General features: G+C 29.3%; 1 protein-coding gene across 1 annotated transcript in view; it reads right to left on the reverse strand.

Annotated features, from left to right (window-relative positions):
* Positions 1-2,417: 2,417 nt before the first annotated feature.
* The window catches only part of Gp93 (heat shock protein 90 Gp93), a 47,873-nt gene continuing 36,370 nt past the window's right edge, over positions 2,418-13,920 (reverse strand). Inside the window, exons 10-15 of the mRNA XM_075380501.1 lie at positions 13,208-13,446; positions 11,104-11,272; positions 10,203-10,439; positions 9,132-9,402; positions 4,971-5,071; positions 2,418-3,096 (exon numbers count right to left, since the gene is read on the reverse strand). Coding sequence (XP_075236616.1) covers positions 2,983-3,096; positions 4,971-5,071; positions 9,132-9,402; positions 10,203-10,439; positions 11,104-11,272; positions 13,208-13,446 — 1,131 coding nt within the window. The 3' untranslated portion in view covers positions 2,418-2,982. The remainder of the gene's footprint in view (positions 3,097-4,970; positions 5,072-9,131; positions 9,403-10,202; positions 10,440-11,103; positions 11,273-13,207; positions 13,447-13,920) is intronic.

Consider the following 13,920-nt stretch of genomic DNA (forward strand, 5'->3'; position numbering starts at 1 on the left):
CAGGGGAGATTTCCTGTATGGCGGATTTCAAATATGAAACATTTTCTTCAGTATATCAGCATTTAAGAATGAAACTGTCATTTCCAACGTGTCAGTTTTCTACTGAACACCCAGAAAATAATTGTGTTAATTATAAACATCAGATGATTCAGCACATTTAGCATAGCCCAGGCACTAGTACAAGGCGAATTTCATGTCGCACTGGCTTGACGAAAAACAAAGTGTGGCAAACCTATGATAAGGCAACCATTATAATTCCGCCTGCAGAAGGTTCAAAATTTGTGGTCAATAGATTACTCCAGCGGTTAAATTTCTGTCACTGGATTTTATACAACGCTGATAAGGTAAATTCAATTTTAATTACTAATAATGCCACTTTTATGAAAAACTGAGTCTTCAGTTCTAAAAATATTTATTTATGGAGCGAAGACAATCATGGTACTGTGGAAATTAATTTCAAACATAGATTTCACATTAATGTTTGGTGTGCCCATTATATACCATAAATTCTAGTACCATTTATTTTCAATGAATATGTTACGGGAGATGTTCGTTTGTTGAAAAATAATTTGCCAGCTCTTTTGGAGGACTGGATTGGACAAGAGTGGTCCAATCAATTGGCCACCACCATCAACTGACTTAACACCATTAGATTACTTCATTTGGGGTCAGTCATGAAAACAATATTATACCGATAAAAAGTTAATTCTAAAGAAGAGTTACTCATTAAAATATGAAAGGCAATTGAATTTATACAAAAAAATCCAGAGATGATATAGAAAGCCACCTTAGATATTTTACGTAGGTAGAGCGTTGTCTACATTGTGAAGGAGGGAATTTCAAAAAATTACTGTAACTTAGTAACAGAATAACAATTCTGTTACCATTTATCTTTTTGTGCATTTTTTTTATTCTGCTATATTAAGAATTATTTTTTATTAGGTACAGAAAGAATCTGAGTGAAATTTTTCACTAGCTGTAACTCGATAACAAAACATTTTCAGACCTATGTTTATGTGCTTATTTTTCATTATTTTCACCATTAGAACATGTCGTGAAAGTTTTTCCTTTTCTTCGTGGGACACTCTGTATTACAGCATGACATTCACGGATTAAAAAAGAAAAATTGCAAATGAAAATTATTAAATTCGATAATCACAGAAATTGATATTTAACAAATGGGATCTGTTGTTGACCAAAGAACAGGGTGTCATCTGTCCATACTCCTTAACTTCATGTACATGTTTGGTCCCAAGTGATACTTTGTAATTCTTAGAAAGTCTCATCAGAAAACTACTGCAACAGGTCGAGGTGAATAGAACATACTACATGTCCTAAAGAGTTTGAAGTTGAAACCATATCGCATCACAGTTATGTAACATCTGAAGTAATTGGACAAGGGATAACATTTAACTTTTTGTCGCAGGTTGTTGGCTATTGTTGCAGATGGTCGATTGGATCTGTTTATGTTTATCATGTCAGATGTGGCGTGGTTTCATTTTAAAAAAAATCTAAACCTAATACATGACCAGAAAAGTATGAGATGCGCTGTGCTTGCCGTACATGTTACTGGTACAGTTTATGACATCACAAATATCCTACATGAGCATTTTGGATGACTTTGCTAAACAGTTGACAGAATGTGATCACTGCATCTTCCAGCAGGATGGGATGACCTGTCTGATGTCTGAGAGGCCACTTGCTAATGTTTATGAACTGTTTATTGTTGAATGAAAGGCTTAAGGTTGCCACAGTCACCAGACTTGTGGACATGTATCTTTTAATAATAGGGAATTTTTAAAGGAGTATCAAACAATCAGATTCAACATCGATGAACTGAAGGAGAAATTAGGATGTGCATGTGCATTAACAGCATTGCCTTGGTGGAATTGACACAGGTATACTCGCATTTGTTAAACTGTGCACAAGTGTTTAGCTGTTAGTGGAAACTATTTTAACATTTACTCTGAAGATTAGTACAGGTATGTTATAAATCTTACATACATTACTGTATATAGTGGTGGGACTAATTTTTTGTGACTCTCTGTATTTTGATTTCTATTATTGAATATGTTGACATCATCCTAAGCTATCGCTTGAATACTTCAATATTTGCTATGTTATACTATTTATACGTTAAACAAATAAAATTGGAATAAAATTCCCAGGGGGAAAATTTAGAATTTCCCAGTGAAAAATGTTTAAACAATATATTATTAGAAAAGTATGGACAACATTAGACTGAACAATAAGTATTACAGAAACATATCCTCCAATATTACACTTTTAAATGAGTACCACCGTTTTAGATTATAAAAAATGAAATATTTTTCTTGAATATGTATAATAAACAACAATTTTTTCACACTTATTCAACAACTAGGTTAGGTTAAAAAGAATTACAATGAATACACACATTATGTATAAATCAATAATTTATTTCAAACATATAAATTAACTTACATATACATAACTTCTATTTTTTTCTTAGCACTAGAAATCAGTCACAAAAAACCATACAACTGCATTACCATCTTACAATTAAGGACCGATACTGCCTTTAGAGGACTCACTATCTCATATATCATATATATATATATATATATATATATATATATATATATATATACACCCACACCCACACACACACATACACACGCAAATGAGGGAATTAGATGACATATTAAGAACACCAGTGAATGTTTAGAATGGGCTTAACACAGGCTTTTGGCTTAAACAACTAATATTCTCAATACAGTTTTTCCTTGTTCTTTAGACTTCAAACAATGGGGAACAACACACCAAATTTGAACATACATTTTCAATCAATAGATAGTAAAAGGCAAACCTAACAAAGAAAAATAAAGTAAATGCATTCTCTTGTTTGAACTTATATGAACAGTCAAGTCGAGCCTTTTTAAATTATATATAAAATATCACTTCATCACAAAATTATTTAAATCAGTTTGTCTTTTATTTTAATTACAATTCATCATGATCTTCCTTATCTTCTTCATCATCATCAGCTCCTACTTCTTGTGGTTTTTCGTCGCTTTCACTATCACTTATATCTTCTTCTTCTTCTTCGTCTTCCACCTAAAAAAATATATATATAACTTTTCTACTAACAAAACAAGATATGGTTAAACAGTCTAACCCAGTTGTCCTTTAGATTCTACCTAGGTAATGAGATACGCATAAAAAAGGCTGTACACTAAATTTTAAACTACAATCACGAGTAAAATAAGGGAAATAGACCAACACTTAAAATAGCTTTTTTTCAGTGTTGTTCCTATCTGTATGACAAATTTCAGGTAAATCTTTAGTCGATAATTAAAAACAGAAAAAATTGATCTGTTCAAATACACATGAAAATCAGAAGTACCTGACAGCTGTTTGTACAATACCTTATCAAGTTTTGCTATATGAAAGGTGGTATTAAAGTTGTAATGCACCACCACCATCAGCTCTATTGTCTAAGAAGCTGTACAACACTGTCTTCTTAATTAATGCTGAACTTTTAAAAGTATGTCGTAAATATTATAAAATAAATACTGATAAATGAAAATATTATTACACAATACAGTTATTGTAATAATAGCAACACGATTATTATTGTAAGTTAATTGTAATTATACAATTATTATTATTTCAATTATTATACACTGTGGAACTGAATTACAGTTTTTGAAAAGTAATTGACTGTGAAATTACGGTGAAATGCATTAAACTGAATTTAACACATGAATATTGGGATCTATTCAGTGTTAATACTATACTGGACAATTTAAGTAATGCAATGTTGCCTCAGACAAATTTTTATTCATTCAATTCTATATACTATTATGAATCTTTCAATAACATTTTACGTATTATAGGGCTAACACCCTTGGTTTAATGTATACACGTGGTGAGTTTTTTTTTTTTACAAAGCTCTAGCACAAATGAGCAACGACCTGTTGAGTGGTGCATTATCATGGTAAAGGGATTATGAGTTGTCATGCCATTCAGATACCTTCTTCCTCACATTTCTCCAGAAATGATGTCTTCTAACTAATGTCTGCCCTACTGCCCTGTCAACTGTCTACCCTGTTCATAGAAACTCATAGTGACAACCCATTTGTCAAAAATAAAAACAAAAAAAATTTAAAAAATCATCAACTTTGTATTTGAATGATTTTTGAATGCTTTTTTCAGTATTGGTGATTAGAATTACATGCAGCTCAGAGACCACCATTAACCCTTTTGAATAATTTTGTGCGATCGGGTAAAACTTTTTCTAAGGCTTAACACAAAATTTGACTGCCATTCTTAGTTCATAGATGTTACTCATGGGAAAACGCACCAAACAACACCTACTTCAAATGAACACTACACAAAAACTAATTGTTGTACACACATGCGCAAGATGGGGAACTGTGTTAATTCCTGTATTATCCGATGATAACTACAAGTCTCAAAATATATGTCAGCAACAGAGAAAAAAAGTTAAAAACAGAATTCATGTATTTGCCACCCTTTAATATTAAAAAACAAATAAACACTGATATATTTCTCTAATGAGCATGTCATATGTCATAACCTATATTTTTAGGAGGTGTATATATTAAATAATACATATTTGAAAAAATGATGTATAAATCAAATAACACATGAATTATTACATTAAGAAACTTTTATTAGAATTGTATAGAACTAGAGAGAAGGGGGAGAGAAAGACTAACTGTAAGTTTATTTTCAATGTAGAATAAAAATGAGTATTCAGTCCTTTATTTTATCTTCTGCATTTGGATAAGACCAAAACAAAATTATAATAAAGCAAAGATCACAATAACAGCAACAAAAAGAGTTACTTATATTTGTTTTAATTAAATGAATATTCATCATTATCTTATTGCTACAAAAACAAAATTTACATATACATACATATATATATATATATATATATATATATATATATATATACATACCTGTTCATATTCTGAAATTCCTAAAGTCTGTTTCATCATGCTTTCAACAGTTTGTGCGAATTCTGCTGTATCTTGCAGTAAATAACCACTTCTCAATGTCGCTGAAACAAAAATAAGTAATATTATCAAAAGTTTGAACCCGATTTAATATAATATAAAACTAAAATTACCCAAATCATTAATAGATAATCTTCATCTAAGATACAAATGGGTCATTCCATCTCTATTCAACTGTACTAGCTCACCCACCACCTCAGATTTTGATGAAACTTAGCTTGTTTGTTCTACCTATAGAGGTAAGTAAGCACACCAAATTTCAACTCTCTATTTCATTTCATTATCATGTTACAGCCATTCAAAGTTTTGAGGTCTATCACATTTTGCTAGTTGGATATCGCAAGACAAAAAGCGTCTGTAAATAAAAAATAATTTGTCATTTGTTTATTTTTCATCCAATTGTGAAAGTTTGCTCTTAACCTATGGCGATTTTAGGGGGAAATATAACATTCGTCTAAGTGTAACGGTTTGGAGAAAAAAAATCTTATTTTTGTATCTCTCAAGATTTAAAAAAATGAAAACACGGTTTAGCGTTAAACTCAATATAGTCACACAATACACGCAATAAAACAAAAATATACAATATATGCAATATACATCAGAAGAAGACTGCTTAATGTGTTTCAGTCAGTCACATCCTGAAATAATACAATACAAACATTTGAATAAATAACTGTTATTACTTTTTTAATTTATTAGAAAGTGTGTACTAAAGCATTTATCGTAAATGTAATGTATTTTATTTAAATAAAAGTAAATTATTTTGTAGTCTGAAATCAACCTTTTTGTTTCAAAATCACCTAACTCCCAAATTTTGTTTCAAAATCAGCCATATGCAAATAAAAAATTGAATTTCCTGCTAAATGTACATGGTTAACTAAATAAAATTTTTATTATTTAATTAGGAGTGACTTATTCTATAGTGAATAAATCAAAATTTTAGCTATGAAAATTTTACTGTTCCAGCTTTTTTGCTATCCTGAAAAATTGAATGAAATGGCTGCTGTAGCTGATTTTGAAACTAGGCTGCTCAAATATATTACTAAAAAAAAGTTCATTTACTTACAGTTTACTAGTATTAATAAAATCCATAAAAGTAAAGAAAAACTCACAAAAACCACTACACACTTACACACAGAATTAATATTTAAAATCCTAAGCAGTATACACCATGCTGTTTTCTAAGGAAGTACAAGTACTTCCTTAATAAGTGACTGACTTGGCAAGCCAAGAATAGCTTATTTGATGATATGCCTGTCTAGACATGTTCTGTTTCTACTTGCACAGTTCCAGCAGCAAACAAACATGGTTGCACACTTTGCAAGCTGAGCCTCTTTCTAGTTGCAGCTTTCTTATTTTTGAGCTTAATTAAGAATTTTATCTAATAATTATTTATTGCTCTAAAAATAGTGTAAGTGGCAGTTTAATAATTGACATAGTTCCTACAATGGCTCAATGAGTAATTTTAAAAACTTTTACATTTAACTTAAAAAAACTATACAAAGGAATGAAAAACCCAAAAAGTTTATTCATTTATTTACATTACAGCCCATTTCATAATGATTATGTAGGGGGGAAAAAATTTTGTGATTATTCCTTTACCTTGAAATATTGAGTTTGCTAAACCATGTTTTCGTTTTTAAAAAACTTAGATATAAAAATAAGATTTTTTTCTGCCAAAATCATTACGCTTAGAAGAATGTTATATTTTTCTCTAGATCCCCATAATTAGAGCAAAATTGAAAATTTCACAACGATTGGATGAAAAATAAACAAATGCCAAATTATTTTATATTTACAGATGCTTTTTATCTTGCGACATCAGACTAGCAAAATGTGAAAAACCTCAAAACTTTAAATGGCCATAATATGACAACGAAGTGAGATACAGTTAAAAAATTTGGTACGGTTACATACCTCTATAAGTAGAACAAACAAGGTTAAATTTCATCAAAATATGAGATGGTGAGTGAAAAAACTGTTTTTTGTGGTTGAACTGACATGGAATGATCAACATACATGTAAGACAAAGTTTTAAATTTTTTTTTAAATCAAAGCAGTTACATTTTGGTTCAAAAACACATTAAGATTCTGCTGGCAATGTTTGTAATAGAAATACAAGTAAATATAAGTAAAATATAAGTAAATATAAGTGTAAAATATAAAGTAAAATATAAGTGTGAAAATAATAATCTCAAATGTATTTTGACCATAACAATAAGGAACTAATACTAATAATGCTAATAATATAAATATTATGAAATGCAAGTTGAAAAATTTTTTAGCAGAGTAAAATTATTTAAGTTTAAAATTAATTCTTGTTGTGTTCGTGAATTTTATATTCTTCTTCTTCATTGTTTTCCTATTTTTTATATAATGTTTTGACTTATTTTTTTTTTATCTTGCTTATTTATTTTAATTTAAAATTTTGATTTGTGATGTCAAAGATCTTTTTGAGGATAGGCTATGTTTTTCTGCTACAATCTTTATTTGTTTGAATAAGTTAGATAAAAAATACTAAAAGCAAATAATCTGAAACAACAGTCTCTTAATTCAATAAAAAAATTTAGTATCCTATATAAAATTAGGGAATAGAAAGAATTTTTAAATATGTTTGTATGAATAGTAATGCTGATGGGAATAAAACTTGGATAATAGATACACTAGAAAGAAAGTTTTTGAGATGTGCATGAAAATAAAGTTAATTAAGGAAAACTCAATATGAAATTTTTAAGATGAGTTGGAGAAAAGAGGAAGTCTGTCAAATTTTTTTTATTCAAAGTAAAAAATAGAAGGTTTAAAATGAGAAAGTCTAAAATTTTCAGAAGAAAATTAGAAAGGCCCAAAGAAAAGTATTACGATACATTAAGAGAAATTAGTAACCTGTGCCATAAATCTTATTACCATAAAATCAAATATTAAAGAGACAAAAGACTGTACAAAATTATTAATTCATTTAATGATAATGAAATTAATGCTACTTTCAGCATAATTCCTGGTTACATTTAGGCACATGTCCCAACTTTCTCCATTGATAAAGAATTATTCACTTCAGTGCCTGAGCCATTTATATACGACATTCCTGACCGATTCATTATTGCTGAAATCAGTGCCATGTAAAAACTGTTTTAGAGGATCGAACATCTGTCTGATGGTGTGAGATCAGGACTATACGGTGGATATATCAACACCTCCCGACTTGACAACCTAAGAGTATAAATTTTCTCAAGCAAAAGCATGCTTGTGCAGCATAAAAGCAGGCATTATCGTGCACAAGAATTACACCTTTAGAGAAGGTACCAGGATATTTCCTCTTATTGCAGCATTTTTACTTTAGTCTAGCGTGTCACAGAAACATTCACCGTTGATTTTACTTTGTTCTTCTAAACGATTGCAATAAATTGGGCCTTTAAATTACTTTACATCTGAGACATCAATTTTGAATTTTTTCTTAGCGGGTGACCATGAATCCAAGTTTCACCGCAAGTTATGTAAGATAAAATAGTTTCACCTTCAGCTAAAAACTATTTTTCTAAATTCCATACACGTGTGAAATCAGGTAGATGTATTTGTGATTCTGAATCAACTCCTTGGAATCCACTCTGAACATGTTTTACAGTAATTCAGCTTATCATGGATAATCGGATGGGTATTAACGATATTTGCACTACAAATTTCCCAAATTTTTATGCGTTTATCCTTGTGAATAAGATGAATAATGTGATTTTGCAAAACATCAATCAAAACTTCTACCGGTCTTCCACTATGTTGAAAATCAGTCATATTTCTGATTGAAACTGAACTCTTCTGCCCGATTTAAACTGTCCAATCAACTTATAAAAATTTGCATGATGATGGATTATAATGGAAATTTTATTTGAACAGCTGATATTTTCTGTCAGGGATACCAACTTAAACATAACTTTTCTGTTGTTGTCTCTTTAATTATTAATAACCCTCATATGTTTAATACACTAAAAATAGATTCAGAATTATAAATATTTATAAAACAATTGAACGGATGGCTGGTAGATAACAGAAAATATGCTATTAAAAAAAAAAGTATAATTACTAGAGTGCTCAATAAAAATTGTAATTATTTACCTGTTCTGAACATCATTAAAGCAATATCATTAGCAACCGAGTCATTAGGATCATCAGAAACCCTACGTTGAAGTTCCTTAATTAAAGGATGTCTAGGATTGATTTCAAGAGTTTTCTTTTGTCCTAAATAGAAACTACGCTGAGGATCATCTGCTTTTTGATGTGCATTTGATATCGCCAATCGTTCCATATTACCAGTCCAACCAAACATACTAGCAACAAGTGCACAAGGTGAATCCGTTAATCTTTCTGATACCATAGCCTTAGCAATCTGTTAAAAAAAAGTGAATAAAATAAAATTTACGGTATCAAATTCTAAGGTATATCTTTTAAAGTTTACTTTAACTTCAGTAATAATGTAAAATAATTTGTTTTTAGGATGTTTCTAATAGCATCATAAATGGATATTCTAGGCCGTTCTCAATAATTAATTAAAAAGATATTCGGACTGTTTTCTTTCTACAAAATTCTGTATAGAAACAACTGAATTAAAAAATTCTAAAATTAAATAATAAAAAATTATACATATTTTCTAATAAAATTTTTAAATATTTTTTACAAGATATCCTAGCAGAAGATATTTAATTTAAATTACAACTCCTGTGACATTTTTCACGGATGTTATGAAAGAAATTAATGTTAAGCGTGAACAATTTTCTTGATTTTATAAACCACAGTTTTAAACTATTATGGCTACTCTGTTCTTTCATCATTCTGTAAGGCAGAACAGATATGTCACTTCACATTTTATGACAATTTTCACATTTTACCATGTAAAATGAATAAGACGTCAAATATCTAGTTGTACACACAGTTATTTCTTAAATAAAACACAAATGCTACAATAAAAATCTTACATCTATATTATATGAAACTAAAAATTTCAAGCTTTCATCTAGTATGAAAACCAGCTAGTTCTAAACGTACTTAACGAAAGAGCAATATATTAACCGTAGTAATCTTGAAATACAGAACTTCCAAACTGATAGGTAACTCAATCAAGAAGTCCAAGGGTTAGTGAAACTGAAATTTTACAAAAAAAAAAAACATACTACAAAAACCAACAATTACCTTATCCTTAAGTCCTTTATCCATAAGCCAGTTTGTAAGAGTTTCAAATTTGCTCTTAAGTGCTTCAACCTTCTTTCCTTCTTCAGGTAAAGTAAATCCTTCTTTGGCAACATTTTGGAATTTCTTGCCTTCAAATTCAGGTAATGCAGATAATGAATATTCATCAATAGCTTCAACCAAATATAATACTTCATATTTTTTCTTCAACAACCTTTCAACAAACGGGGAGGTTTCAACCTAAAAAAAAATTATGTATGTTTAAAATAATGATGTTAATCTAACGTAAGAGCAAACGAATAAAAATGTTATCTTAGGGATTATTATGAAGATAAGACTTCATGCAAATATTTTATTGAGAATAAGAGTATACTAAATTTCAAGAATTTGGAAAAGTACAAAGTATATCTTATGGAAGACATGACTTCTTAAAAACAATGGAATTGTTGAACTAATGTTTTTGAACACTCACACATTCTTTAATAAATTGTTCAACTCTAAACAAAATTATTCTTATTGCTTTTCTGTAACACCAGAAGAGAAATATATCTAACACCTTAGTAATTTATAATAGTACGTCTCATTTCATTACAATTTTCTGTAAAAAATAACCGTTATAGATACAAAAGGTTTGAAATTGAATCTTGTTCAAATTAAGGAAATTGATTTATATCTTTCTAGACTGACTTCATTTTCTTTTCTCTTTCGTGTTCATGAAACAGCAGCAATTTGAACACATCTTAAAAGTAAAAGAAAGAAATACATATCTAAAATTCTAAATAATTAAAAAAAATCTTTTTTAGACTTTCCTAGTAACTTTAAAACAGTAACAAGAAAAATCTTACTTTTAATTATTGATACCAAAGATAAATTAAAAAAATCTCACAATTAAAGAAATTAATACCTCCTGTCTTGAAGCACCAGCAATATAGTAGATATGAGTTTGTTTTGGTTTCATCCTCGATACGTAATCGGATAATGTTGTCATTCCCTCTTTATTTGATGAATGGAATCTTAACAGTTTAGACAATCTTGATCTGTTACTTGGATCTTCTACAATGCCCAATTTAATACTGAAACAAGAAGAGGAAAGGTAGTAAATGAGCTATTACAATATTAACTTTTACATCCACTAAGATAAAAGACATCCAGAAATATGAGACGTATACAATATTATAAATATATATATATATATTATACAATGTATAATATTAAACTTTATATCCACTAAGATATAAACATATCAAGAAAATTGTTAAGCTTGTTTTTCATTCAAGACATATATCCCATTTCATTCCTAATATATATCCTACACCACAAAAGAGCATTTATGCTTGAAAAAAAAAAAAAATAAACACAATTTTTTATGTAGTTTTTATAAATAATTTTCTACTGCCATAAATGTGGACAGCATTACTGGTTAATCTAAAAATTTACAATGTAATGATGCTTCTGTCTATTCAAAAAAAGATATTAATGAAACCTGAATGGTTTTGTTTCCAAGAGGAGCAAAAAAATGTGTTCTCTTGCGAACACTGCTTTTTAGTAAGAAAATTTAAAAACAGATATATAAAACTTCAGAAAATTTAGTCTTCAGATTATCAAAATGTTCTTGTAATGTCAATCTATTATAATGCATTTAAAAACAGATATCACAGTCATATTACAATTTTAAAGGAATTTCGGCAAGTAATAGCATAAAAAAAAGGATTATTTATAATAAAATAAATAACTGATTTTTCTTTTTATGTATACTTGGCTGCATCTTCCATTTAAAAAAAAAATACTTGTATTCATTATGCGTAATTGAAAAACCTAGATTGAAGGCAACTGAAATAATTATTTTCTCATTTTTATGAGACATACCCAGAAAGTAAGTACAGTTTTTTTATTAAAAACAAAAATAAGTTTCTACAGAATAACTCAATAATTACATGAAAAAGCATATCTTGAACTATTCGTCTACCTAATTTCAACCGTTACTAAAGCACTTTTCATATTTTCATATCGGTTTTTTCAATCCTTCCTCAAAGAACAGTGCCATCAGTGAAACACCACTGCTCACTTTTGTACAGCATTTTCGCACCAGTACTGTCATTATAGTGCTAACCCGCAAGCCATCACTTTAGCTTGAAAAGCAAACGGTAGTCGCTTGGCGTCAAGTCGGGGCTATACAGTTTGCTCCCAGCCAAACTATTCAATCAGACTCTAAGTTTCACTGCCAACATGCGAACAAACATTATCATGAAGCAACAATCCCATGATTGAGCATGAGCATACCTCTCCTGTTTTGGATTGCACTACATGTTTTTTTAAGACTACCGTAATAAAGTGAAGCATTTATAGTCTCACCTTTGGCAAGAAGTCAACCAACAAAACTCCTTTCTTCTCCAGAAGACAAAGTACATGATTTTTTATGTTGACAGTAGTTTTAAACTTCTGTTTTATTTTTTCCAGAGTAAGACTATTAAGGAAACCCAACTTTCAAAACTGTCTGTTAAAATTCAAGGAACTCAATATATAATGAAGAAATTATAAACCCTTGATTTTCTTCATCTATTTTAACAAAATCATTAATCACTATGGAAGGGCACCAACTTCTTTGCTACTATATACAACTTCTTTGCACACTACATTATCTGTCATTGAACTGCTGCACCGACTTTCTAACCGTTCCATCACTCATAGCTTTTTCTCCATACACTTATCTCCATACACTAATCTGATGATGATCAGCAGTTTTGACATTTCTCGAATTTAAAAACAGGTAACTACCCTAATTTCACTATCAGCAGGATTCTTCATCGATTTGAACATTTTAAACATCGTTTAAAATAACTTTCAACTGAAAACAAACAAAGCTGTATTTGTAATGGTGTCCATAAAAGCCAACCAATGTAAAAATGCGGTGAACATGCTGCACAGCTGCAAGTGATAAAAAAAGTTACATATTTTTTCAGATAAGCCTCGTATATTCTAAAAAAAAACGAATAAATATAAAAACTTACTTAGTTGAATATTCCTTCCAGAAAGTATCCATATCTTCCCCTTCCAACTTTTTAATCATATCAAGTGCCTTTCTAACCAATTTCTTTTTAATAACTTTAAGTAGTTTGTGTTGTTGTAATGTTTCACGAGAAACATTTAACGGGAGATCATCGGAGTCAACAACACCACGTATAAACGCTAAATATTTAGGAAGCATGTCAGCAAATTCATCTGTAATGAATACACGGCGTACATATAACTGAAAAAGAAATAATTAAATATAAAAAATTTAAGAATATATAGAATTTCATCCACACTTTTTAATCCAAAGCAAGCACACATTAACATGTACATTTAACCAATGAATTATTTTTTATCACCAACCAAACAACTGTTTCAGTACAAGTTCTTATTCATTACCTGTGAAAGAATCATGTTAAAATTTAAAAAAGAAATTTCATAAGGAAATTGCTTCAATTTTTATTTTGTTTATAATAGATTAATATAATACATCATGTTCGAATTAAAAAACTTCCCTGTACATACGTTACAGCAAAGATAGATCATAAGCACATTTAATTGTCTTACACACATCGTGTGCATTATAGCTCACCTTAATACAAAATTCTTTTATTTGCTTATACATTTTTTTTTTAATGAGCTAAGGTGAACAATAAGCATATTTCATTGTGTTAATACATTTTTCCCATCTTATAGTTAACAAAACATAAAT

This window comes from Lycorma delicatula, chromosome 12, assembly GCF_047948215.1.
Source record: "Lycorma delicatula isolate Av1 chromosome 12, ASM4794821v1, whole genome shotgun sequence".
NCBI classification, from domain to species: Eukaryota; Metazoa; Arthropoda; class Insecta; order Hemiptera; family Fulgoridae; genus Lycorma; species Lycorma delicatula.